Source organism: Mangifera indica, chromosome 2 (assembly GCF_011075055.1).
Source record: "Mangifera indica cultivar Alphonso chromosome 2, CATAS_Mindica_2.1, whole genome shotgun sequence".
In the NCBI taxonomy this organism is placed as follows: domain Eukaryota; kingdom Viridiplantae; phylum Streptophyta; class Magnoliopsida; order Sapindales; family Anacardiaceae; genus Mangifera; species Mangifera indica.
The window spans coordinates 23875792-23903531 of record NC_058138.1 but is presented as its reverse complement, the minus strand read 5'-3'; the positions used below and the strand labels follow the sequence as shown (position 1 = coordinate 23903531).

Sequence of the window (27740 nt, the reverse complement as noted above, 5' to 3'; positions counted from 1 at the left end):
CTTTGGCCCCACGTGTCACAATACTCTTCACTATAAATAGTCACCGCCTCAGGGTACCTAAAGGCACTGAAAGCTCTTCCAATTTCTCTTACTCCATTTTTTGAATCGAAACTCAACTCACAATACCTAAACATGTTAGTTTATCAAGATCTTCTCACAGGTAGGTATCACTTATACAAAGGTTTTTTTTTTATGATTTTTTTAATCTTACGAGAAACATGTAATGTTCTGTTAGTATTGATATGTTTGTTTGAATCCGTAATTCTCATAAAAGAATTTTTTTTTTTCCGATAAATTTATTATCTTCACATAAAAGGATGAAAAGGGTGTTTGTTATTTGTTTTTTTCCCCATAATTGTGAACTAAAGTTTTGATTTTTTTTTATAAATATTTTCTGATGTGTTCTGTTGTGTTGAGAATTGAATTTTGAGTTAAGGGTTTTGCTTTATTTTTATGATCAAGAAGATTTTATTTTGTATTGCTGAATTTGATGTTGTTTTGTTGATAAAATTCGTTGGGTTGATTGACTTTCAGGTGATGAGCTTCTTTCAGATTCATTCCCATATAAGGAAGTTGAGAATGGGATGCTTTGGGAAGTAGAAGGAAAAGTTAGTTCCTCAATCTGAATCTTCTCTAAGATTGTATCTCAACTTGAGTAATTTCTTATTTTGACTGTCTTTTGATATTGATGTAACAGCTCTAGGCAAATCCCACGTATAGTTTGGGAGCTCTTCAAGACTTGATTTGAGTTGCAAAACCCATAAGGAAAATAGTAACAGAATGGATAATATTTGACAGTGGGTCGGACAATTAGACCAAAATGGTACTTTTACACTGACGGGCAAACCTCAACTAGTTTGTCGAGTCTCATAAGGGTTGAATGAAACATCCCCTATGTAAACAACCTTTGTCAAATCCTAGGTTAACACAGAACAACAGATGTTGGGTATCACATCGCGGGGAGATGATAAGAAAAGATTCGTTAAATAATCTATGTTCTTTTAAATTGTCAAGAAGTGTTTTAGTTTACAAAGTCTAAAAGAAAAACTATGATGGGTTGTGTTTTCAAAACGGATAATATCTTAGACAATGGACTGGAGTGTTAGACTAGAATGTTATAATTGATGTCTTAGTTTTTTGATGTTGTGATTGGAATTTAGATTACTCAACTCTCGAATCTTGATGATGGATATCCCTCTAACATTTTCATGTGATATCTTGTTTTGGTAGTGGGTTGTTCAAGGAGCAATTAATGTAGACATTGGGGCTAACCCTTCTGCAGAAGGTGGCGGTGAAGATGAAGGTGTCGATGACCAAGCTGTCAAGGGTGTCGACATTGTTGATACTTTCAGGCTGCAGGTCGATGAAGTGAATTGCTTTGAATGATAATATACTTGGTCAAGTTTTCACTTTTACTGGTGTCCTAGATACTTGAGTTTTGTTATTCACAGGAGCAACCTGCTTATGACAAGAAACAATTTGTTACCTTCATGAAGAGGTACATTAAATTGTTGACTCCAAAATTGGAGCCAGAGAGGCAAGAGTTGTTTAAGAAGCATATCGAATCTGCAACCAAGTTCCTGCTGTCTAAACTTAGTGACCTTCAATTGTATGTCTTGCGCCATGCTCTTCATATTAATGTTGTATTATAATTGTTGTCACAAGATGCATATATCAATATCTTATCTAGTTTGAGTTCTTTTTACAGTTTCGTGGGTGAGAGCATGCATGATGATGGCAGTGTGGTATTTGCATACTACAAAGAAGGCGCAACTGATCCAACTTTTCTGTACTTGGCATATGGGTTGAAGGAAATCAAGTGTTGATCAAGTCTTTACACAGCGGTAATTGATGTTCAAGTTGTGTACGTTAGGGTTTTAAGTTATATAAACTATTCTGTGACTTTATTACATTAAGGAACACTGCTATTTTTGTTCTGGTCAAGTGGTGATAAATTATCGAAGTAATGGAGGTGAGTAAAGTTACTAAAGTAGATGCAAATATTCCCTTTCTTTTGATTGTGGAAGAGCCAGTGAAGTGAGCTGATTCTCTTCCATTTTGGATGGTTTAAAATAAGGGGATACATTTGAAAAAGAAGAAAACAAAACAAAGTAAAAAGGCAAAACAAGTTGGGTGTCTTAATTTGATATGTAAATGTGTTGGATGGATTCATCTGTGCAAGTATTGGGCTGATTCGAGTTTGAATCAATGATATGATGTTCAGTAAACCTCGTTTAAACTAATGAACAGTAACATTGGAGAGTTGTCAATATGGTAAATAAAGTTGTTAGATGTTACAATCTTGAACCAAACTGTCCAAGTTTTATATATTAGTATTATTTATTTGTACGTGAAATAAGCATTATTGTTTTAACATGTCTTTAAAGAGAATGATTAAGTGCATTTCGATTCCTTGAAGGAAGCATTAAACTACCCTACTTATCAAAAGTATAAATTACTAATCAAAGGTAAAAACAAAGAGGATAATTCCCAGCAGGCATTGGAATAAGATGGAGATATTGGTGTCACTCTTTTAGCAAATTTAATGTTAAGAGTTTCCATTGCCTTTAGCACTTTCTTTGGAAAAAAAAAATTATTGTTCCCTTTGTCTATTCAAGCCCCTTGACCCATCAGCTTTTCAAATTTGCCCATTCTGCCTAACGCTACGTTTTTTAGCATAAAGAATAATTGATAAATATATATACTTCATGTTTTTACTACATGGCTTTATTGTAATTTTTTAAACCAAGTTCAAATCAATAATTCCTATCTCGATTTCAAGTAGACCTGGCCACGGTTCATGAACCGTCGGTTTCGATTCGGAATCGCCGGTTCACGGTTCGAAAATATAAGGACCCTGAACCGAAACCGTAACAGGACGGTTCGTCCACGGTTCGAAACCGTCGGTTCCGGTTCATGGCCCCGGTTCGGAACCGACGATTTCGGTTCGAAACCGATATTGAACAGTGAATTCTAATATATGATCTTGATTTAATTTTTAAATGATTAATTACAATAATTAAAAATTAAAATAAAGGCTTGAACTTAATTACAATAAATAAAATTAATTATATAAATAAATTATATGATTAATTATAAAAGAAAATAAATAAATAATAAATAAAATTAATTATAGAAATAAATTCTATAATTAATTATGAATTGTATAAAAAAAATTAAAATTAATAAAAAATTAAGAAAGAATTTAATTAAATTTAAGAAAATTTGATTGAATTGAAAGATTGAAAGAGTATTAAGAGTTTAAAGAATGAGAATGAGAGTTTGAAGGATTGAGTGAGAGAGTAGAAAGATTGAAATTTGAGAGAATGAAATTTGGAGGAGTATATATAGGAAAAAACTTTTTTAAAAAAAATTAAAAATAAGGGGGTGAATTAAGATTCAGAGAAATTGTAGGGACCAAGTCCCCTGCATTTTCTCTGAAAATTGCACGGGATTGGTCCCTCCCCTACAATTTTTCCTTCAAAAGGCAACGGTTCCCTGCGCAGGAACCGTTGCCTTTTTTAATAAAATTTAAAAAAAAATCAAAAAAATTTCAAAAAAATTTCAAATTTTTTTTGGTTCAGCACAGTAAACTGCCGGTTCATAAACCGGTGTGAACCGTCGGTTCCACGGTTCCAATTTATGTGAACCGAAACCGAACCGCAGAGCTACGGTTTCGGTTCCGGTTCAGTCCGGTTCCGAGTCTGCCGGTTCTGGTTTCGGGTTTATCCGGGCCGGTTTCAGTCCGGTTCACGGGCCAAACCGGCCCGTGGCCAGGTCTAATTTCAAGTCTCCAACTCCTAAACTTGTTGAATTCGAACTCAAATCTGAAATCAACACTATGAGGCCAGACTCAAGCCCAACAATAATCATCTCGGCTTGATTGCATCCTTACTTGGAGAGATTACAATAGAAGAACTATTTTCAGAGCAACACGAGTGTTGAGTTTTTATGCTTAATTTCATTCCACAATTAGTATTCTTCAGAATTTAATTCCTGTTTTGTGAGGCAATCAAATGGCCAAAAAATGAGTGTTTTTTGCTGGATTTACAAGAGAGTGATTGGAAAACAAATCAGGAAATCAGTTTTCAAACTGGGTTATATATGCCAAGCTTGCTCAAGATAAATTCACAACAAAATCTAATAAATGTCAACTACAGATTCCAAAATGAAAAATTCCCCCAATCACATATCAGATGCTTGAGCAGCGCTTGTAGCATCTCATTGTTTGTTTACTTCTAAACTTCCAAGTATAACAGCGTGTACATCAAATTGAAGTATTACAGTACAGCAAGCTAAAGGTAAATACCTTGTGGAAATAAAGCATTTGGTTCTTGAAATAAACAAACTCCAGATTCAGAAAGCTTGCTTCTTTCTTCTTGGTTGCCAGAGTAAAACCCTTCTTTGTGTTGGGAGATCTCTGGTTTTACGTCTATGCATAATAATTTAAGCTTGCTTTCTTTTTAGCCTGGACTTGAATGATACCTTCATTGAAATCTTCATGGTTGACCTGTAATAAGACAGCATCAGAAAACACTTAAACTGGTACTTTCTTGAATCAAAACTCAGAAGTTCAAAGTAAATAACACAAACATTTCGTAGGGCCTTCTACAAAAAGAGAGAGAGAGAGAGAGAGAGAGAGAGAGAGAGGAAACACCTCAGTAGCATCACGGCGAAGTGCTAGCATGCCTGCTTCAACACAAACAGCTTTTAGTTGTGCCCCGTTGAAGTCATCAGTGGACCGTGCAAGTTCTTCAAAATTGACATCTGGGTGAACATTCATCTTCCTCGAGTGGATCTGCAAAATAAGTAATGCAAAGGATTCTGTAAGTTTTATACACAGGAGATGAATGCAGGAGTCACTAAAGAAAATAATTGGTCGGTACCTGCAAAATTCGAGCTCTTGCTTCTTCTGTGGGATGTGGGAACTCAATTTTGCGATCCAACCTACCAGAACGCATAAGAGCCGGGTCCAGAATATCTGCACGATTTGTTGCTGCTATCACCTGCAATTTACATTATATCACTAGTGGCTTCAAGCATCCTAAACAGCAGATGTTACTACTCTTAAGCACCACACTGCATCATCTTAAAGAAGTAAACTATATCCTACAAAATAAAAATCTTCATTCCAGATACATCAGCCAAAAAAGAACACCAGAAGGTCAAAACAAGTTGAAACACCAACGGACTTATAATTGCACCAAACTGATAAAGAATAAACAGAGTAAATAGAAAGATCTATCAGCAACACGAGGCATTAACAAACCTTAATTCGATCATCACTACTAAATCCATCAAGCTGATTGAGTAACTCTAACATAGTTCGCTGCACCTCCCTATCTCCGCTCACTTCACTGCAGTCAATGACAGTAATGTAATATCAGAAAGGCCATTCAAGAAAAAACTTCAATGACATCAATTCAACCCATTAATGTACAACAAAACTTCACACGTCAAGATATCATAATGCCTTGAAGATGCAACTAACCTATCAAAACGCTTTGTACCAATGGCATCAATTTCATCAATGAAAATGATACAAGGTGATTTTTCTTTTGCAAGCTGAAAGGCATCACGAACCAGTTTGGCTCCATCACCAATGAACATCTAGAAATATTCAAAATTAAGTTTATTATGGGCCAGTGAGGTATCAAAATCTTGCACACATCATAATATAAACAATTAGTAAAATAAAAAACTAAAGAACACCAGTCGTCAGACTTAACACATCAAAGTATATTGTAAGCCAATAATGGCGCTAAATTGAAAATCAAATAAATTTATTAGAAGAAGGTAAAAAAAGAATGTCATACCTGAACAAGTTGCGGACCTGCCAGCTTCAAGAATGTAGCATTTGTTTGTGCTGCACAAGCACGAGCCATCAAAGTTTTTCCAGTACCAGGAGGTCCATATAGAAGAACTCCCTTAGGTGGACGAACCCCCAATTTTTGGAACCGCTCTTTGTGTGTCATTGGCAGCACAATGGCCTCAACAAGCTCTTGGATCTGTCCCAAACCACATTAAAGTATAAGGCACAAACTATTTGGAAGTAACAAACACCAGCAATTGTTCATAATAAGCACATTTTAGAGACCAACCTGCTTCTCCAGTCCTCCAATGTCATTATAATCTTCAGTTGGTTTCTCATCAACTTCCATTGCCTTCACCCGGGAATCATATTCAGATGGCAGTGTGTCCAAGATCAAGTAACTATCCTTATTCACCCCAACTAAATCACCAGGTTTCAACTTATCTGGGTCAACAAGCCCAACAACTGGAAGGAAGATGGTCTGCACTCAAAATTAAATAATCATTTTTGATAATCATAGATTAACTAACGCTTACATCAGTATTACATGAGTACACACACAAAATATTTATGTAAACATTTGTCTTACCTGACGAGTAGATGTTTTCAAGACTACACATTTACCCTTCCTTTGTGAGTCAAGATCAATATTGGCACCGTCTTCCTCAGCCTCATCTTCAGGATTCATTTCCAAAATCTGGAAACATAAATAGGCTAAATTCAAGCCCAACTCAACTATAAATCTACTATGTTCTTTTCCTTTTAGAATAACCCTAGAAGTTATACTCAAAACAACTCGACCGAATCCCAGTAAATGAAGTGCCACAAGTAAATTTGCCACAAAAATTGACAGAAGAAACCTTTGATCTTTTTTTTGTACCCTCAAACAGTAGGTTCATAGCTTATTCATTCCATAAAAACACACATTATAAGAAAAAGAGTTATAGGAAATTACCTCAACAATATTACCCACCAAGTAAGGAAGCTGCTTATTAAGTTTAATCTTCTCCTGATTCTCCTTTATCTTATCCTTATACGAATCCAACTCGAGATTCGTTCTCTGCAGCTCTTCCTAAAACCCAACAACCACATTAAAACCGACATTCTCACAACAAATATAAAAACTTTCTACATATTTCACAAGACACAATCCAATTCCATCACAAAACAACAGCCACAACAATACACCTACAAAATCCAGACTTTATATCAGACTTTATATACAACCAATAAGCACAGTTTTGCTCAGATCATTAACAAAATAAGTCATTTGGAAGCAAAATTAACCACAAAGAGCTGAAAAAACCATAAAGCAAACCAATTTCAAATGCAAAACAACACAACTGGACTACAACGCTTGCACTAATGACTCGTAATTGACTCCAAAACGCGGAACACAAAAAGCCCTAAAAATAATGAAAAAAGGAAACGATTAAAAATAGAAAAAGGATAAAAAACAAATATAAGCGAAATAGATTGGATAACTTGATAAAGAAGAGATCTGAGACCTTGAGTACACGAATCTCGTTGTCGAGAAGACGAGAAGCTCTGACGATGTCTTCGGTGGTCATGGAGGCCAGCTGGTCGTCTTCAAATGAGTCTTCCACCATCGCCGTTGCCATTTTGATCGCCGATGAAATTCAAGCAAAGCAGAGACTTGAATCAATTAAACTTTTTTCCTAAGTGAGAAAAGGTTAGGTTCGATTCGGGGCCTTATAAGGATTTGAAGATGGGCCTCGACTTGGATATTTTTGACCCGAACAAGTAAGCTCCATTTGGACTTAAAGATTGGCCCGATCAAGGTATTTTGGGCCGGACCTTAGTGTTGGGGCCTTTTAGATGATCACTGAGGTTTCATTAGATGTGGAATATCCCTAAGGTCTTATAAAATTACAAAATTCCCATAAGAAATCGTTACTAAACCAAGTTTGACCAAAGACCAATTTGAGTTCAATTCAAATATAGAATATCTAACACTAAATTGACTAGCTCGAGTTAATAAACAGCAACATCAATAAAGATAAACAAAAATGTTGTAAGAGAAAAATCATTAAAAAAAATTTTTTTGAAAAAAAATAAATAATAAGATAAACTTCACCATTGGCATAGGCTTCACACTCGATGAATTAAAATTACTTCAACTAAAATTTGACTTGTATAAGTTAGACAATGAGCCACATCCAATCCTCCACCTCTACCTTAAACTTCAAGTGTATTTTATATTTTAATGAAAACTCTAGGGACTTATCACAATCAAATCTTAATGATATTTACTTGAATAAATTACAATAGTCAAATTGTGAATCATATAATCTGACGAAAATCTAATTATTTAAATTATATATACCATGATATATGATACACATTTAAAAAATAATAATAATAATAAAAATTTTCAATTTTTACATCATTATTGTAAAACTATCCAAACAACCACAAACTTTTAAAATTTCTGAAAAACACCTCTGACATATCATCAACTCTCTAAGAAAGTATATTGGTCAATACCTGTAAAATTACCAATACAGACTGAATGTATTGCATAATACTAATGACCATGCATTGATCACCCATTAAGACTTAATAGGCCAAACTTTGGGAGACAGAAACAGACATGAGATTGAATCTTAAATGTAAAATACTGCTGTGTTGATACAATGAAGTAGATTGACATAATCTATGAATGAAAATCAGCAGCTTTTCCATCCAAATACACACAAACACACACACACACAAAAAAACATATATACATGTATGTCAGAAGAGTTACTAAAGTTTCCAATAGACACCAAAACGGTGCAAAATGCCCGCGATGAGAGCCCAGAACAGGATCTCTGCAAAGACAACATAAAGTAGTGTGCCTACTCTTCGGGAACGCCAAACTCCAATGAAAACGTGCTTTTGAATCCAATAAATCTGCCACAGATCAGATCAATCCCCTGGTAAGTATTAGGATGTTAATGCAACAACATCAATGGCTGATGAAAAGATGAAAGTATGCTGAAAAGAAACAGAATTTGGTCATGGAATCATCAAATGGTATCACGCAACACCTTCCGAACCTTCTAAGAAAATCCACGGTATTCCTACAGGACAATGAAAATCTAAATATAGATCAATGGGCGATGCTATGATATGATGATATCCATTCCTTACGTTTGGGTGAAGAATTAGAATCTTGTCAGCTGCTGCAAATCTTGAATTTAAAATGAACATAAACATGTAATGTGTTGACAAAGGAAACTCACCAGTGTATTATGTGGGTCTTCGTAGTACCACCCGTTAATGAAACCTGCAAAGATGCCTTCGGCGGCCATTACATAAACGAGCATCGCATTCATGCCAATCCACTCAAATGGCAGAAAGATAAACTTAAATTCCCAAATATCAACCTGGCATAAAAGAATAATTTCATCAACAGACCATCTTAGGTAAAACAATAAGTCTGTCTCTACAGCGAAAAAAAGGGGCTGTAAGTGAACTGACACTATCTAATGCGCATAACAAAGTACGAAACTGACAAATAAATCGAGCATTTATTTTATTATGTAGCCTTTTTGTCCCGTTTAAATCGAGTGTTTTAGATTCTTATGGATCCTTACATAGCCATCAACAAATTAAGTCCGTAGCTATCATAGTTATATGGGACCACCATACCAGGGCATAGATGGCTGAGAAAACCAATGCGGCTGATCCAGCTGTTACACAAACATAGCTAAAAGTGAACAACTGTTTATTCAAAGGAATAGCTGCAATGAGAAAACAAAAATATTAGAATGGATGAATAGAAATTGATTTTCCTAAAAAGTTATAAAGAATTTCATGCTTCGATGCTCACCATGTGTGAAATGTAGAGTAAGCCCCAAAATGAGAAGACCCAGTCCCATTGAGACCCAATGCTTGAGTCTAGCTAAATGACTCTAGAACAAAAAAATCATCAGGAAAATAAATCAATACATACTGCTTAAAGCCATCGGTATGTAACAAGAAAAGTTGGCCTAACCTTCAAATGTATAAGCACATGTCCAAAATGTACACCTATAATTGTAGAGAGAATAGCAGATATGGAGCTGCAAAGAGAAGTATTAAGTTCATATATTCAAAAAATACATTTTCACAAGATTTACATAGTTCAATTAATTGGTGCGTTGTATTCACCAAGGACTTTAACTAACACTCATAAGCTTCAAGTTCTATAAAATACAATCATGTATGTAAAGATATGAAAGCAATGCTCTGTTAGGACCTAGAGGGTCATTTGTCCTGATTTTAGAGGGTAGAGTTTATCATATAAAGGATGTTAGAGTTATCAAATGGGGAGGAAGAAAGAAAAAAATTAGGCCATGGACAGCCTTATAGCTGATTAGGGAGGTTTTTAGCGCCTCGAATGGCTAGAATTGGGAGGCTCTGATTCTTCAAATTGCCAGTCTATCATTGTAAATCCCCTTTTATCACTAAAATCTTCTCAGTTTTCTGATTTGTTTGTGTTTTTGGTCATTTTTCTTGAATAATTGGTTGGGCTGCTAACATGCCCTAATAGAAGGGTTGTTAGGGGAGAATTCAAGCCTCTAAGCGTGAAGCATCGTTGTAAATGCTATAATATAACATATCACTAGTAGTAGACATATGGTACCAGCAATTCCCCAACTGTCAGATGATTAAGAGCCACAAGTTTTTGCAGCTTCATAAAAATTACTATAAAGAGCACATAAAATGAAAACGATGTACAACAAACCTCAAGATACCCTCAGGTTCAAAAGGTGCATGACACCAAGATGGAGCATCAATTCTTAAAGGCCCTTCATATGGAGAATCTTCAGTACAAGCCTGTGTCACTACAGATATTATTAAACACCAGTAATTGAGATCTACCACATCCATAAACTAGTAACCTCAAATCTAAAGAAACGTTTGGTATGCTGGCTACCCACTTTAGATCTCCTCCATGCTGGATGATGATACATGTGATTGATCCCTAAGACTTTTCTGTCAACATATCCAACAGCATTACAGGGAGGATCAAGTTTTCCTCTCACACCACAGCTCACCTAGAATTCAAAACAATGTAAAATTTAATAGAAATCCTAGCAACCATAGTTTGACCCACCATCAAAGAGAGGAAAATGCAACCCTTGCTGAAATGATTAAATTTGAAAAGAAAAATTTTCCAATTGTATGTGAAGAAGTAATAATGTTTCAGAAAAGAAACAATATATACATATATGGTAATAATATGTCAGCATTTTACTCAGTTGTTCAGGCTGATGGTAGATCATATGAATTACAAACTAATACCATGATAAAAAGGATAACTTCTTCTAATGTGTGCAAGGGTAAACCAGCATCATTTGAAGATAGATATTAGGTTCTTAATAATATAATATCAATCATAGGAATCCAGGGACATACATTGAAAACCTTCCCAAAATCAGCACTGTCCTTGTTATGAATAGTAAATTGCCAATCAGGAACATATGTTCCATAGATAATGGCCAAGTAAATGATTAGTACACATGCACCAACCAACCTGAAAATTGAGAAGATGGTGTGAAAGTTTGTTGTACAATATGATGGGTACTATCATCAATCAGAGAAAATAATAGAATTAAGAACCCACCAGTGCCAACGGTATAACCTGAATATTGACAAACGCATAGGTGATCGATCCTTGTCTTGTGCATCTTTTGTAAAGATTTCCACCAGTGCCACTATCAAATATGCAAGAGCTATTCTCTAGAAACAGTAAAGTCAATTACTACATAGATTCATTCACATAAATTATATGCATTCAAAAAAGAGTGGCGTATGCAAAAATTTAAACAAACATTACCTGGAGAATGCCACACCACCTAATCATTGTTACGTCAACCCCGTATGTTAATTTGTCAGGAGCATGAGAGAAACCACCTTCACAAAATAAGGTGCAAGTTAACATCAAAGCAACGATTTTTAAGTAATGGTTTAATTCGGAAGTTTGTTGACGTGAAATGTGATTCCACCACAAACTTTGCCAGGTTGAAATGGGAATTAAAGTGAGCCACTTCTATGTATCCATGCATTTGACAAAAAATTCACAGGTTTATATAAACACGCTTTCCCGCCAACAAAAATATATTCAGCTAAGCACCTAAGCTCTGATCATTTCAGGAGCAGTGGTTGCATTGTGACAACCACCGCATAAATCACAATGAGCAATGCAATTCTCTATCAATTCCCATTTGTTGTGTAATATTATTACAGAGAATCAGGAATGCAGCCAAACACATGGTTTCAAACTGTCATTCACTGGCTACGAGAAAGCAAAAAGGCTCTTGAAAGCGTAAAGATGGTAGCACTCCATGGCAACATTGAACAACAAAAATGCAACCAAGCAGAGTATTGGAAATGAAACTAACCTTGTAATAAGATGCCCCAAAAGAGGAGTTTCAAAGTTCTAAGAATCACTTTTTTCACAGCTTCAAGCTGGCTCGGTATTCTCTACATCAAGATTTGCTAAAAAGAAATCAAATTTATAGAAATAACATAAGGAATCAACCACAACACTAACTACACTAAGACCTACAGAGAACACGTTCTAATGTAGTAGCCTATTTAAACTATTATATATACTATCTAAAATAACAAAAGAATCCAAGTTTGGAAAGGCCTCTTATAGTTGCTAATTAATCATTGAAACTGCATCCATTGGATAAATAATCTGTCTAAAGCAATACATTTCACATGTCACAAACAAACAATTGTGAGTGTGTTATACTAGATATTTGAATGAACAGATACTTCTACAATACTGTGACCAGTAACTTCTAAAAGAGTAAATAACAATGTTTTAGCCATAAAGGCAAAAAAAGTAGTTACATACACTGGTAACTGAAAAATCTTCTATGGTTACGAAATCCTGGATACATGCTAGCCGAAATATATCACAATAGCTCTTGAAGGATATGTTCCAACAGTTTCTTATGCATAAAGTGATTGTTTCAGAGCTTATAAATTTATAAAAAAATATATATATATTAGTACTGCTAATGCTGATATTATTTTGAAATAGAAGCCATCTTTCTATCTTCTTGTTATCTATTACCCCTTTTGCATTAAATAAAAGGATGAAAACATGAACCAAGGTCCAACCTTGAGAGCAAGAGCAATGGCCACACCCACAATGAACAAGAAGAAAGGCATCACAAAATCAGCCAAATTGCAGCCATTCCAAGGAGCGTGAGCGATCAGGGGCCACTCACCTCCAGCATCATCCACCAAAATCATCAACTACAAAACAGCCCACATAAAGAAAATAAATTAATAAATAAAGGTGCAGATTGAAGTTGAAAGAACGAGTTTCAAGAGAGGCTGGAGATAACATACCGCCACTGTTAGGCCTCTGAAGATGTCTAGTGAAGCAAGACGCTTTGTTTTGATATGGGGGCTTTCTGGGTCCGAGATATCGGGTTGGGAAATGATGAGAGGGCGGTGGTGACTCGGTTCGGCTTTGATTTCGGCCATTCTTAAGGAAATTTCTTTCTGGGTTGTGGATCTTCTTGTATTGAAAAGAATAGATTTTAAGCGGTAAGATGAACTGAGACTGAGAAATAATGCACCTTGAGTCACTTCAAACTGCTGTCCATTGTTTTCATACCAGGCGTTGACTCAACGGGTCCCGACAGGTTAGCAATGGAGTAGAGCCGAATTCCATATGTCTAGTTCACTTCTTCGACTGTATATAAAAACAGTTCAAACGCAACACGAAATTGTCCGACCGGTAAAACCTCGGATTGAGTTCAAGGTAAAAGAAAGTCTTATTTGAATTCAGTTAAAAAAAAAAGATATTACATTTTCAAAACTTAACTGTAAAAAATTATATTTAAATACATAAAAATAAAAAATAAAATTTTAAAAATTATAAATTCTAACATTTAAAACTTTAAATATTTATTAACATTTTATTCAAATCAAACTCATACAGTCAATTAATATATGTCAAACTCATACTTGGATTGGATTGAAAGCACTCAAACTCAGCATATTTGATTTTGATCCATTTTCAACCCTAAATTGGTCTTATTCGGTGCATATGACATTAAAAAAAAAAAATTATACATTAAATGTATTTATTAAACAAGTTTATTAATTTTCAGTTTAGAGACCTGTGATGTACAAGAAAATGAGTTGCATCGGCTTCCTAATGTTTTTTGTTAATATAAAACAATTGAGACGACGATTTTCAGATTCCGTTGTCGTCCAGCGGTTAGGATATCTGGCTTTCACCCAGGAGACCCGGGTTCGATTCCCGGCAACGGAATTATTCAAAATTTTTATTTCTTCCTTCAAAAGTCAAAACATCTTATGGGAAATTGAAATTTTTACCCTCATTTGGGCTCACGTATATATTTATACCACACTTTTTATATTCTAAATATTTTTATCACTTTATAGGATATGATGTCTAAATTACCCTTATCTTCAACTTTGAGAAATCAAAACTAAGTTTTCAGCATTACTTACTTTTAATGCACTATAAAGAGAGAAAATGTATAAATATTTAGTATTAATATTTGAAACAAAATTTATATTTATATGTACTTAGTGTTTAATATGTAAAAAATACATCAATATACATATATATATATATATATATATATATATATATATATATATATATATATATATATATATATATATATATCTCTGAAGAATCAAAACAAAAATAAATTATAGAATCTTGCAGAGAAAAATTTGCAAAAGCATGAGAGAATAATTTTTATTGCAGAAGAATCCTGTAGGGAATAACTTGACTTGCATGGAATTATTAATACAATAATTTTAAAAATGAAAAAATTGTCAAAAAACTGATTTTGACTAGAAAGATTTAGAAAGGGGATTGTGTAACATCCCTCCCTATAAGTACTACCCATCGAAGGAGAAATGTTATGAATTAGTCTTCGGAGCGTCTATTTTTTTCTTTTAAAATATTTTAAAATAAACGCTTTACTAAAAGTGTTTAGAAAATATTCTAAAAAAACTGAAAATTTGGAAACAAACAAAAAATGTATATACTTATATGAAAACTCATCTAAAAGCATCTAAAAACATTGAGTAATCATATACAACTATACAACCATCATAAAAACGTCCAAAAGGAACAAGAACATGCGATTGTATGCATGTAATATAAACCAGAGATAACCTGCTCTAGCCGGATCTACCTACGCTAACCTGACCCTGTCTCGCAGCTACCTCGATCACTTGTATCTATAATCATGAAAGAAAAGGAAGTGAGTAATAAGAATACTCAGTAAAGGGAAAGAATTAAGTAAATTATCTTTTTTCATGTTCTAAGTTACTCTCGGGACTCAACTTCACTCACAACCCCTATAAGAAATCGAAGAGATAATCTAGTTCATTCTTTATTATTTGGGTCATACTTTGTCTCATCTAATGTCTATTTGATACTTTCTGGAAGCTAACTATAGGGATTTGACACTTTTCTAAGCTCGAGTTTTTTTCATTTCTTTTACTACACCATTTTTGAATTTGAATTGTACTATACTACGAGCATGCTCTATTGCGAGCGAACCCTACTGTGGGTCTATGTCCTACTATAGACGTGCTCTATTGTGAGCGGTGTAGTGTAAAGTACCCTCTCATAGTTTATAGCATGCATGAGCGCCTTATATCTTACTAATTTTGCTTCCATCTAAATTTATTCATAACTCATCAGACCATATTCTTGGGATGACCCTCGAATCTTGAGCCCTAAATTTCTTTTCTTGCTTTTCTTCTTCTCTTCTTTCTTTCCTTTCTTTTCCTTTCCTTTCCAAAACTGTGAAACACTGTTCATAACCCTGTTCATTTGACCGGGTAACCTTCTTTTTTATACAATTTCATGGTCCAAACGGTTTCTAATTCATACAAGTTATATATCATTGGAAAGAGGATTTAAAGATATTTCCAACAAGCTATAATAATACTCATAATTCATTAGATAAGATAGTCAAAACGTGAGATGAAATCAGTGGCAAAATTGCCCCCTCTGTTTATTTGATGAAGCAGTTCTTTTGGTTCATACAATATTTAACAGTCCAAATGATCTCTAATTTATACAAATTATATATCATTGGAAAGAGGATTCAAAGAGTTTTCCAACAAGATATAAGAACATTCATAATTCATTAGATAAGATAGTCAAAAAGAGAGACGAGTTCAGTGGCAAAACTATAAATATTATGCAACTTTCTGTCATGAACAAAATCACACATATAGACATCCCAAATGGTAAAACAATATTTCTCAACTTCAAAATCATCATTTATAACATAGATCCAAGGAACCAAAAGCCTAAAACATACAACATATCAAGGATAATACCTCTTACCTTGTTTCAAGCCAATCTTTGCAAGTTGACTTTCTCTTCCTTGTCTTATTTCTTTTATCACCAAAATCACCTTAAATCAACACAAAAACATACTAATATATTCATATAACATACATTCAATATATATAAACATAGAAAGAGGGAAAAAGAAAGAGATTTTTTAGTTACCAAGCTCCAAAAGTGTTTCTATTTCTTTTTTTTCTTTACTCTTCTTTCAAACTCTTCAAATTATCCATTTTCCTTATAAAAATGAAGAAAACAAGCATGTAAGGGCTGGCTGTTAGAGTTTTTACAGGAGAAGATGGAAAATCTTGAAGTTTCCTTGTTTTGTCTTTTTTTCCTCTTTATATAAATTTTTATCTTTTTTTTTTCTTTTTTTTCTTTGTCTTTTTTTGTATTTATATATATATAAACACATACACACATACATGTGAACATATATATTTAAAAGGGAAAATGACTATTTTCCACCTATATTTTAGCGTTATCTCAAATGCATACCTACGTTAGATGAAAAACTCAAACACCCACCCATCTCTAAACTGCCGTTAAATCCTCCGTTAAATTGAGGGGTAAAACCGTTATTTTACTGTTTATATTCCGGTTATATAATTTTATCGCATTTTCCCCCTTCGATTTTAAAAATTAATTTTTACCCCCATCTCTAAACTTTGAAAAGTGACTTTCACCCCCCCCCCCCAAATCCCTATTTTTTTTTCACTTTCCCTCCGGCCACCGACAACGATGTGGCTAGAGGGAGAGTGATGAGCGTCATCCAGAGAATGGACGACGCTCGTTGATCTTCATTGGACAACGACGGTCATCGTCCATTAACGTCGTCCATAATAGACGACGAAACATCGTCCAGACTGGACGACGCTTCGTCGTCCTGGACGAAGATTCTTCGTCTGGAAGACGATTCTTCGTCGTCCTGGACGACGCTTCTTCGTCCGTCGTCCAAATTTGGACGAAGAAGCGTCGTCCAGATCTGGACGACGATTCTTCCTCCAAAGATCTGGACAACGGTCGTCCTTCTTGGACAACGATCGTCGTCGTCCAGAGGTGATCAACCTCTGGACGAAATCTTCTCAGCCGTCACCGAAAAAAGTGGCTGCATTTCAAAGGGAAAAAGTGATTTTTTTAAAACTTAATTCAGGAGGACAAATGTTAGTTTTTCAAATTAAAGAGGGAAAAATGAGATAAAATTTTAATTATTTAATATTATTAATAAAATTACTAATTTGCCCCTTAATCTAACTGAAAAAATGTGGGTGGAAACAAACAGATTAAATTTTGGGTGGATGATTGAGTTTTTCATCTAGCGTGGATATGTGATTGAGAAACGGCTAAAACATGGGTGGGAAATAGTCATTTGCCCTATTTAAAACTAGAAATATCTCGAAATAGGATCAAAAGATATAAATATCTCTGAAACGTACCTAAGGATATTACAGATTGACATAAAAATAAGGGGTTAGCGATAAAAAAAAGGGGTTGAGGAAAATAAAAAGAGGTTAACACCAGTTGACGTTTTTTAAAAGGGTTGACATCTGTCAACCCTTTATTATTTTGTAAGGGTTAGCGTTGATACCAATCCTTGATTAATTTTTAAAAGGTTGGTCGCCACCCTTTTTAATTGAAGGGTTGGCTTGCCAACCCTTTTTTACTCCTTTTTTTCAGTTTTTTATTTCAATGAATTATATTATATAATATAATATATTTTATATAATATTATATTTTAATTATATTATATTATATATATAATTATATTATATTTATAATAAAAAACCAAAACACACGCCAATCTTTTTTAATATAATTATATTATAATATAATTATATAATATTATAATTAAAATATAATATAATAAAAATACGAACCCTTTTTATTTGGCCAACCTTTTAAAATTTTTTTTTTCAGTTAAGAATTCTTAATTTAAAATTCATTTTCTTTTTCACTTTTTTTCTACCTTCTTTTATTTTTGAAACATTTATTCTATTTTTTATATAATTCTTTTATCACTTAAAAGATAAAAAAGAAGAAAAAAAGTTACAAAGAAAAATAAAAAAATCTCTACATAAAAATAGAATGAGTGATATTTTGAGAAAGTAAATTATTGTTATAATATATTTGTTTAAACTTTAAAATGAGTGATATTTATATATACACAAATTACAATAAAGATAAAAATTTTAATTTCCCTTCATTTTTTCTCAGACCCAAATTTTATACCGATCCATCAAGAAACCAATAACAAATCCAAACCATGAGATGACTAAAATCCAAGACACAAGTTCCAATGCCGGCTTTTATTTTTTCACTTTAAGAACATCTTCACATCATTTTTTCACGTTCCCAAGTTTTAAAATTCCAGAATTCAAACCCACCAGTCGATTCATCAAAAAATTTAAAATTCAAACCCACCAATCGATTCATTCAAAAACCAATCACAAATCTAAACCATGAAATAACTAAAATTCAATGAAACCATTGAAGATTGACTCAAAATTGAATCGAGCTGCAGTTAAAAACCATACTGTATTTATTTTGAAATTTTATTAGAATTTTAAATTTTAATTATGCCATATATTCTAAATATGAGAAATTTATGATCACATCTTAGAACAATAATATTACAAAATAACTTAAGAAAAACCCAAGATTATAATTATGAATTACTAAACAAGCATCTGTTCTCAGTTTTACTTCTCTGCCATGAAAGCCCTAATTCATCGCATCCCACAAACTCTTCAAAGGAATCCAGCGAGTAAATAATTTAAGGATACAGCGCAAACAGAGTCAAAATTAAGGTCACAAACTTTACAAACATCAGAAGGGAAAAATAATGTCATTGTTGAAAAAAATTACTGCTATACACAACATGACTCCGTCAGTAACACGGTACAAGAACTACGCACCAAAATTGAGAACACTATTGACAAAGAACAATCGGATGGCAAATGGCATATCTACTGCAATTGACTGAATTTGAGGTGAGGAAGGGAGAGGAAGTAAACTCTCCCAAGAATTAATATGTTTAAGAAAGCAAATCAGCAATAGGAAGGGGACTCACTATCTCAATTTTACGCATCAAGACAATGGCCATGTTTTCAAGATGCTGTAATATTCACTTTCCGATTCCGAGTTCTTTTGAGATTTCTCTTGTAAGGCTAAATTGTGAAGTGTTATGCCAAGGGAAATGGGTACGGGTAACTGGAAGTTTCCTCCGGAGATCCTGCATTACAATATTAGGGATTAGATGGCTCTAGAACTAGAAATGATTTCAATTCTTAGGTATCTCATCATATTACAGAGAAAATGCAAACTCTATTTGTTTGAGTCAGCTACTAGCAGAAGAAAGAAACAATTTTGAGGACAATATGCCAACAACCTTCAGCAAAAACAAGCTGCATAACCTAGGTAGCGTATTGTAAGGACTAGGATACAGTGCACTAGAATGCTTTGTAGCACAGTGTTGAATTGCATTAAACTGGACCAATTACTGATTGTTAATTAGGACCACTGTTTGGTTTAAGAGATTGAAACAAAAATTACAAAAAGATACTGTCTACTTGTTATCCAAACAATCAATCAGGAAGCCATACACAGAGGGGTTGTATCAAGGGTAGGTAGCATCTTTCAGTTTTAATTAAGTTATATACATACAAGAACACCTCCCAAGCTAAATGGTTTCATGCCCAAACAGCATACATGAAAAAACAAACATCTATAATTGGTGTGAACGTAGAAGAAAAATAAAAAACCAATGTAGACCTTCTCAATTATAATGGAGAATGTATTCAGAAAATTTTCAGAAAAGATAGCCCTCAAACAAGATGATACCTTGAATGTGTTATCTGGCAGATTTGAGTAGGATGCCTGTTGATGTAAATTGTAAGCAAAAACTGAAAAATTCAAGTATTTGAGAATAAAAAACAGCATAATGAGAACCTCTAGGGATGCCAGATACTCTGTCTCATGATGGCGTATAATGTGGGCTATCAAAATTGCAGAGTCGTCAGGGGACTGAGACAAATAAAACAAAAATAATGAGATAAGAGCTTAGGTATGTACCCTTTTCATACAATAAATCTATACAAAATGCTCAACTCCAATGTTGTGGAAATTGGAGCATGGTTCTGCAGAAAATCGTAAGTCTCTGGAGGTCTTATATAAGAAAAAAATTTATGTTCTACTAATACTAAATGTAGCAAATCCTAAGTCTCTGGAAGTTTTCCATAGTAAAAGTATTTCTGTTCTACTAATACTAAATCTAGCAAACCCTGCTACTCAGCTCTCACACAAATAAGATACATGCAATTGAATTAATTGACTTGGCCAGTAGAGTAATTTGCTGGAGTTTTAGTTTCTCCCATAAAGATGGAAGGGCCACATCATAAATAGGATGTGATCAGGTACATGTAAGTTTAATGACTACCTGAAAGATTGTTGAATCTTTGCATTCATGTTTTGCATCTAACTGAACATTTCCCTCTTCAAAATAATGGGCACCCACCTTAAAAAAAAGAAGAATCGGCACAGTAAAGATGTATATAAGCACATAGATGAGAATTGAGTAGAAGTGGCAAATATATTTAATGAAAAACGCAAATTGCTACAAATACCTGCAGCTTGCCTGTCACTTCCAGCACTTGTGCATCATCGTTGAACTCAATGTTCCATATTGACCGCCAACTTCCATTACTATTCATATTCCAGCAAAATAATGTAAGGATTAATTCAAAAAAAAAAGTTTACCTTTCGTAACTGATATATCTTGTTATTAATTAATAATATGTAAAAGTACACCCACACAAGCAGGTGTTTACATGGTATAAAAATCTCCCAAAGCTAACCATGGTGCCAAATAAAGAGCATCAAATAACTACTATGATTTGATAGATTTTACACACCAAAAGTTCTGTGGGCTAAGTCTGGCAGCAGAAATCACCACGACAAGCTCAAAATCAAATCCCGGTCCCTCCACATCTTTTCCCTTTGTACAATAAACTGAACATACACCTTTTGGATAAGCTTCACCAACATATCTAAGTACTTCTGAATCCAGAGCATACCTGCCACAATAAAAGCTTAGCCACAATTTTGTCAAGCACTCAAGAGTACAACCTTTTAGTAAATAACCTTAGGAACATGCTACTACTTGGGGCATAACCTTGGATTTCAAACATGGAAATGAAGGAACAATAAGTTAGAAAAAAAGTCAACAATCACAAATTCATGGTTGAACAACAAACATGAGTCTGAATTTACAAAATCTACAAATAATAAGATTTCAGACAAAACACTTTTGAAAATTTGAGTTCAGAAAGGCTAATGGAAGAAATCCACAATAGCATGTGAAGTAAATAGAAGCAATAATAGGGACAAGCAAATAGTATAATAGATGTAAAATATAAATCTAAATAAATTGGATGCTTACCTTCTTGCCCTTTTTCTCATTTTAAGGTTCATACAATTAAACAGAACTACTGCAAAGCAATTAAGAAAACATCTACATATAAGAGAGTAATAAGGCATACCGGAATTCCTCAATATATGGAGATGGAAGTTCCTCATCAGCTGCAGGTCTTACTTCTGTACAAACCTGAACCAATTTAGCACGACATGACATAAAAAATGGGCAATAAAAAACAGAGTTCATCATCTACATACACATACTATTACTTCAACAAAAATGAATAGTATGCAACTAATGAACTTTGAATACTTTCTCTTTATTGATTTATTTACATGACTCCATGTTTATAACATAGATACTGTAAATGAATAATAGCGCTTCAAGCTGCCTTAAGATAAGTAATTGAAATATTCTTATTCTTTTGCACTACCTTATAATATACAAAGTGCAAGATTCTTTAAAGATATCACAACTTAGTTTTTAAAATGGTCAACTATAGCAACCTGGGCAGTCCTAGGACCACGATACTTATTCTTATCAAGTTCATCATAAGATGTACAATGAGCAGAAATCTCTAAAGATATCACAACTTACCTGTTTAACATGGTCAATTATAGCAACCTGGGCAGTCCTAGGATCAAGATACTTATTCTTATCAAGCTCACCATATGATGTTACCAACACCTACAAATACAAATCAATATTAGAAGGAAATGCAGAGATAAATTTTGATACACATAAATTTATATGAATCAAATAACTTTAGCGTCAAAGAGATCAACAATTGTCACTTTATTCGCACTCCACATCAGCATTCCACAAGACCCCATTTTGAACTCACATTCACTTTATGAGTTAGGGCCATTTCTGAGTTATGAAAATTAAAAAATATACATTTGTCACTACTAACCTATATTTGAAGTCACTTTCACTTTACCTACATATGTAGCAACTTTGTAAACAAGATTCTCAAAGTGTAACCACATCATATATCAGATATTCCACAACCCCAACCACCGAAAAAAAATCAATAATAATCTGATGTATCAAAATATACACAGTGAAAACCATTTAACAGATCAATAATTCTTCATGTACTAACGATGGGTATAAATGTTGACATCGATAATGTAATTAAATGATTTTAAATTTGATATAAAGTAACACTTAATCACGCGATAACACAGTCTGCGTTTGTACTCAGTGCTTTTATTCATGGTTAATGCATTTACTATTACTCTATTACTCTAACCAGATATTCATTTATACTAATATTCCATAACTACATATTGAAGTATTCACCAAACCATTAAGATTTATTCAAAATATATATATATATATATATATATATATATATATATATATATATATAAATAAAAATAATCAGTAACCAATAGACTAATATCTCATACAATACTCAAAAATCTAAAACCGAACAAATCAGAAAAAATTAAAAAGACTTACATCTCCAGTTCCAGCAGGCATTTGGATGCAAATCATGTGAGATTTGTTGTAAATAGGGAACGACTCAGAAGCCGCCTCGTTGTACACGTCATCGTCATTCAAAACCGATTTCAAATCTTCAGAAGCGAAAAGAAAACCCAATGGCGGTTAATTCAATGAAATCAATGTGAATGGATCCAAAACGTGCCGATTCAAATTGATCATTAAGAGAAAAAAAAACAAGAAAGAAAACCTTTGGCGACGTATTGGATTTCGCCGGCGGGAGCGTTGAGGAGGAACCATTTGGCGATCTCTTTCTTCTGTTTACAGCTGAGCTCGGACTCTTCCGCCATGTGTTGGCACGCGTGAAGGACTTGAATTGAAGCAATGTTAGTGGGGTGTGGATTTGAAAGGAAAGGAGCGAGCGAGGAGTGAAAATTTTGGGAAAATGGAAAAATAAAATAAAATAAAATAAAAAAGGTGGGAAGAGAGAGAGAGTTGTATGATCTGTAAAGGGCCTGGGGGTGTGTGAGTAGAAATGATTTCGATGAACAGGGGGAAAATGAATAAATACAAAGTATTGGATATTACAAGTGGGAGGGAGCCGATCTTCGAACTCGATAGGACCTTTTGGTGACCAATAAAGTTACAGGAGAAAATAAAATCATAAAAAATAAATAAATAAAAGAGCAGAAAAATCGTCCAAAAAATATAAAAAATAATTGATAAAATGATCTATAATGCGATAATGTTCGTCTGAATCTCGAACTCTTAAATTTTGCTCATTTAAAATCAGTATAGATTTGAATTCAAATTAATTTAGATTAAATTTATTCTTAATTTATAATAAATTTTTATAACAAAAAATTTAATCCTTCCATTTTATAATTATTTATAAGGTTAATGGTGTAGAAAATATTAAATCAATTTTTTTAAAAAATTGTCATGCAATATAAGGGTATTTTAGTCATTAAATATTAATTGCTTAAAATACCCTTTTCCTATACGCAAGACAAAAACAACGTTTTCAGACCATAAAATCCAAGGGTTGATCATTCCGACTAGTGGATCCTGGTTCAAGTATCTTATCATCCGACCTAACGGTTCATCCGGAAGACGTTATTCACATGATTCTCGTAAAAACTTATGGGTGCAAGTAATTATCGTCATTGATTGAACCTAATGTAATCAATCCAACTAATCATAATTACATTCATTCATTCCAACTAGTAATCAGACTTGTAATCATCCTTCTTTTAACTTATCAAAAGAAGGAAATTAACAGCGCAAATTCTCTATTTTGACATCCTAAAACACTTTCTGAATAGTCAAATTGTTCAAAAAGAAAGAAGCTATGTACAAGCTAATTATGGAAACAAAAAAGAAAACACTTTCTAGAAGTGTTTTGCATTTTGGCTGTGAGCGTCAAAATTTCAGGGATTACAGATGCCTGGAGACTGGAGAGAGTATTCCTAGCATGTATTCCACCTTCCTAATAGACTAGCTTCGAGATAATGTTTCCATGCTCTCAATGGTCCTATCTCTCTAACACTTGCAACCCTATCACCTGATCGACTATGTTTCATGAACAAACCTCTGGCAGCAAAACCCATTAGCTCAGAAGGGTCCATATAGCCACACATCCTTGAAGCAAATGCACCTTTGTGCCAGAATCCCATTCTGAAAAGTGGTTGTTCTTGTGAACAATCTAGGTTGGTTTGAGCCTGGGTTTCTTGTGCGAGTAAGTAATCTTCGGTTGATATGTGATTGCGGATACCAAACGGTTCACAGTCAAGCTGTTGCAGGATCTCAGCTGCACGTTCAGCAGTTGGTTGCTCAAGAGCAAGCCTGTCAACTTGGACTTTTAACTTATGCAGTCGATGGCCAATCCTTGAAGCTATAGCATCATAAAGCATTCCCCTTGATAAGCTTTCTTCTTGTTCCTCGTTAAGCAAATCATCAAACTCGATGGGATCACCGATAAGTACAGTTACCTACAAAATATTAGAATGTGAACTATTTTGGAAGTTATTAAACTGGACACAAAAATATGATTCCAATATGTGGGCCTAGAAAAGGTTAATAAACAGTGAGAATATTAAATAACAGTAATCCACAGCAAAGTATCAGCATCACCATTATTAATTAACAAGCCACATGGTACAATAGTACCAAACTACTTCCTACTTAAGGCAGCCGTAGTGTTGAACGACCTTCAGAAAGGGAAGGGGGTTGATACAAAGCAGAAAGTGAATATTGTGATCATACAACAAAAAATCAAGTACCATCCTTTTATTTTCCTTTTTTCAGCATTCTAAATAAGATTGAAAAGGCAGAAACTTTTATTTCAATCCCCCAAATGTGAACATCTATTGCAATGAAAATAAAATGCATGAGTTAGAATACTTTGTATGCAAGAGCAAGAAGAATACTTTGAATACTTACTGTTTTGCCAAACCTTGGAAAGGTAGCACCTATAGGCATGACTTCCTGCATCCCAGTATGCACAAATGGAACAACCATTGGGATATTATCAGCATCTAAGACTAACCTGTTGAGCACTAACATACAACTGTTAAATATATCATTCAAGAAAAAAATGAAGCAAATCACACAACAGATAGCAGAATTAAAGAGTTCTAAAATGTCTCATTAGTAAAAGTTACGGTAAGCAAATGAACAAGATTGGAACTCTCCTCTTCCCTAGGTGGATAATAGAAGAACATGTCTCACAACAAATTCTTACCTCCCAACACCTCTCTTGGAAGACCCAATGGTTTTCCCACCATCCCGTGAACGACTACCTTCTGGGAAGATGTGAACCCACCCACCACCATTCAACTTTGAAACAGCCATATCCATACCCTGAATGAAGCAAGTGGGCAAAGTAAGCATAACCACCTTATAAATTGACACCAAAATGGATAAATATAACCATAGGAAGTAGATTTATTCATCTAAGCAAAGCTTAGAGAAGAACACATAGTAACTCAAACCAGCAGAGACAGAAATGCAACTTCCCATCTAGGTTACATTCTAAATTTGTGAAGAGATTAATCCGAGTAGAAGAAAAGAAATATCAGAAGATACTTGCAGTTTACAATAAAGGACTCAAAGAACCTTGACTAAGTACTAAGATTCAAAGCAAGTAAAAAACAGGTGAGCCATCAGGATGTACTCCAATTGTGAACAAATAACTTCCAATCACAAATTTGGTTTGGTCTGGTGCTGAAGCAATTCATCCATGTTGCATTTTCAGTAAAGCAAAAGATAAATAAAGGATACCTTCTGATATAACCCCTCACCACGAGAAACCGGCAATACTTTAACACTCCGAAAGAATGCAGTAGTAACAGGATTCTTAAAACACCGATCTGTAGCACAAAGTGTCCATCTCAAGCTCTGAGCATCCAAGAGAACACCTGGAGGAAGAAGTGAAGCAATAACAAATGGATCATCCACAGAAGCAACATGGTTGCTCACCTGCAAAGGAAGCAATCAATTCACCCCAAAAAAAATATCTAAACAAATGCAGTCAAGTTACAAGAAATAATTTAATCATACCGTTATAAGAGGCTTGTTCTTGGGTCTACGCAACAATGCATCATGTAATTTTTCCACACCATAGACCTTTCATATCAAACAACCAAAAAAATTAAGGTGAAAATCAATACGCTAAGCAAAGAAGAAGCATAAAAACCAGGTATAATCTGCAATTACACAAACCTGAACACGATTAAGGCCATTCATAAACACATGACAGACATTCCCAATGACAGGTACAGCCACAGCCTGAAGCATTCGAACAAGAACAGAATCTTCTTCCACATTCAAGTCTTGGCTCACTGAGACCAAGAGAAAATGTCAACACAATCAAGATTAATGAGCACAATAGATCATCATACCAATAACAAGCATAATAATTAAAAAATTAAAAACAAAAAACAACAGTATGAGAACCAATGACGGCACACTCTCTCGAAAAGAATCGTTCTAGATTCAATTGTTAAACATATAGTTATTTTTAAGATAATATTTCGCATTTTCTACCAAGCATATTACAATTTCGAATTGATTCGATCGCATTATAAGTGCATCTGCGATAAACGCGCCATTCCCATTACAAAGTAACAAACAAAAAACATTCAAATCTCAACACGTGCGTGAGACCGACCGGCTGACCTCGTTTACGATAGAAAGCAGAAGAAGCGGAAGGGAGAGCATCACGACGGAAGTCACGGAACAGACCGAGCCAGCGTTGAATGGCGGTGGACAAAGAGCCGTCGGACGCGAATATCTGAGGACGATGACGGCGGCGTCGATGGCGGTCCACAGCGACTCGAAACCGGTCCCTGAGCTGCAGCTGAAGTGCACGTACCTTGTTCTTCCAGAGATCTCCTCTGTCTATCCTCTGTACAGCCATTCCAAATCACGATAATTTTCAAAGAGCGTGAGAATAAGCGCGAGAGCGACTGTCTATACTGTGGTGAAGCCGCGAAGGGTTTCCGCTTCCTTTGTTTTGTGTTAGGGCAGTGGAGCTAATCTAAGCAGGGGTGCGCAGTGCGCGCATTTGGGTTTTCTTTTTTTGGATAATGCATGAAAATTGGAAAAATATCACAGTGGGCCCCAATATGACTTTGAACGTGGAAGGCAGTTGGATATGTTGGGCTTGGGCCCCAGGTGGTCTGCTTTCTAGA

The 27740-nt window shown here is 34.4% G+C and overlaps 5 protein-coding genes and 1 non-coding gene across 8 annotated transcripts; 2 read left to right on the top strand and 4 right to left on the bottom strand.

The window, feature by feature from the left end:
- On the top strand, positions 1-1993 carry LOC123201079 (translationally-controlled tumor protein homolog). The gene is made up of 5 exons (XM_044616533.1): positions 1-160; positions 535-608; positions 1231-1359; positions 1452-1609; positions 1709-1993. The coding sequence occupies exons 1-5, from the start codon at positions 133-135 to the stop codon at positions 1824-1826; spliced, it is 507 nt and encodes a 168-aa protein (XP_044472468.1). The 5' UTR covers positions 1-132; the 3' UTR covers positions 1827-1993.
- A 2080-nt stretch (positions 1994-4073) lies between these two features.
- LOC123208812 (26S proteasome regulatory subunit 6A homolog) lies at positions 4074-7507 on the bottom strand. Its single transcript, XM_044626376.1, has 10 exons — positions 7321-7507; positions 6768-6884; positions 6402-6509; positions 6102-6293; positions 5817-6008; positions 5492-5610; positions 5270-5357; positions 4887-5006; positions 4658-4798; positions 4074-4510 (listed from the first exon to the last, which is right to left on the bottom strand). Exons 1-10 carry the CDS (start codon positions 7432-7434, stop codon positions 4433-4435), a joined length of 1269 nt encoding a protein of 422 aa, XP_044482311.1. The 5' UTR covers positions 7435-7507; the 3' UTR covers positions 4074-4432.
- Positions 7508-8406: 899 nt separating this feature from the next.
- On the bottom strand, positions 8407-13519 carry LOC123208810 (heparan-alpha-glucosaminide N-acetyltransferase). Of its 3 annotated transcripts, none has more exons than XM_044626375.1 (13): positions 13175-13519; positions 12941-13078; positions 12208-12289; positions 11643-11719; positions 11430-11545; positions 11222-11339; positions 10744-10860; positions 10548-10639; positions 9816-9882; positions 9651-9732; positions 9470-9561; positions 9061-9204; positions 8407-8751 (listed from the first exon to the last, which is right to left on the bottom strand). In XM_044626375.1, the coding sequence occupies exons 1-13, from the start codon at positions 13310-13312 to the stop codon at positions 8674-8676; spliced, it is 1341 nt and encodes a 446-aa protein (XP_044482310.1). In that variant the 5' UTR covers positions 13313-13519; the 3' UTR covers positions 8407-8673. The 3 variants fall into 3 exon arrangements, with proteins under 3 accessions (XP_044482310.1, XP_044482309.1, XP_044482308.1); XM_044626374.1 differs by having other exon boundaries at positions 8407-8728; positions 11448-11545; positions 13175-13517; XM_044626373.1 differs by having other exon boundaries at positions 8407-8728; positions 13175-13516.
- Positions 13520-14036: 517 nt separating this feature from the next.
- Positions 14037-14108, top strand: TRNAE-UUC. The gene has a single exon. It is a non-coding gene; the product is annotated as a tRNA-Glu (tRNA).
- A 4718-nt stretch (positions 14109-18826) lies between these two features.
- On the bottom strand, positions 18827-23594 carry LOC123198007 (F-actin-capping protein subunit alpha). The gene is made up of 10 exons (XM_044612578.1): positions 23297-23594; positions 23065-23180; positions 22195-22284; positions 21722-21786; positions 21095-21256; positions 20807-20885; positions 20620-20697; positions 20133-20207; positions 20025-20060; positions 18827-19416 (listed from the first exon to the last, which is right to left on the bottom strand). The coding sequence occupies exons 1-10, from the start codon at positions 23394-23396 to the stop codon at positions 19309-19311; spliced, it is 909 nt and encodes a 302-aa protein (XP_044468513.1). The 5' UTR covers positions 23397-23594; the 3' UTR covers positions 18827-19308.
- A 647-nt stretch (positions 23595-24241) lies between these two features.
- LOC123197829 (tafazzin) lies at positions 24242-27636 on the bottom strand. The gene is made up of 7 exons (XM_044612253.1): positions 27226-27636; positions 26770-26888; positions 26608-26673; positions 26329-26526; positions 25790-25908; positions 25489-25594; positions 24242-25037 (listed from the first exon to the last, which is right to left on the bottom strand). Exons 1-7 carry the CDS (start codon positions 27464-27466, stop codon positions 24516-24518), a joined length of 1371 nt encoding a protein of 456 aa, XP_044468188.1. The 5' UTR covers positions 27467-27636; the 3' UTR covers positions 24242-24515.
- Positions 27637-27740: the final 104 nt, after the last annotated feature.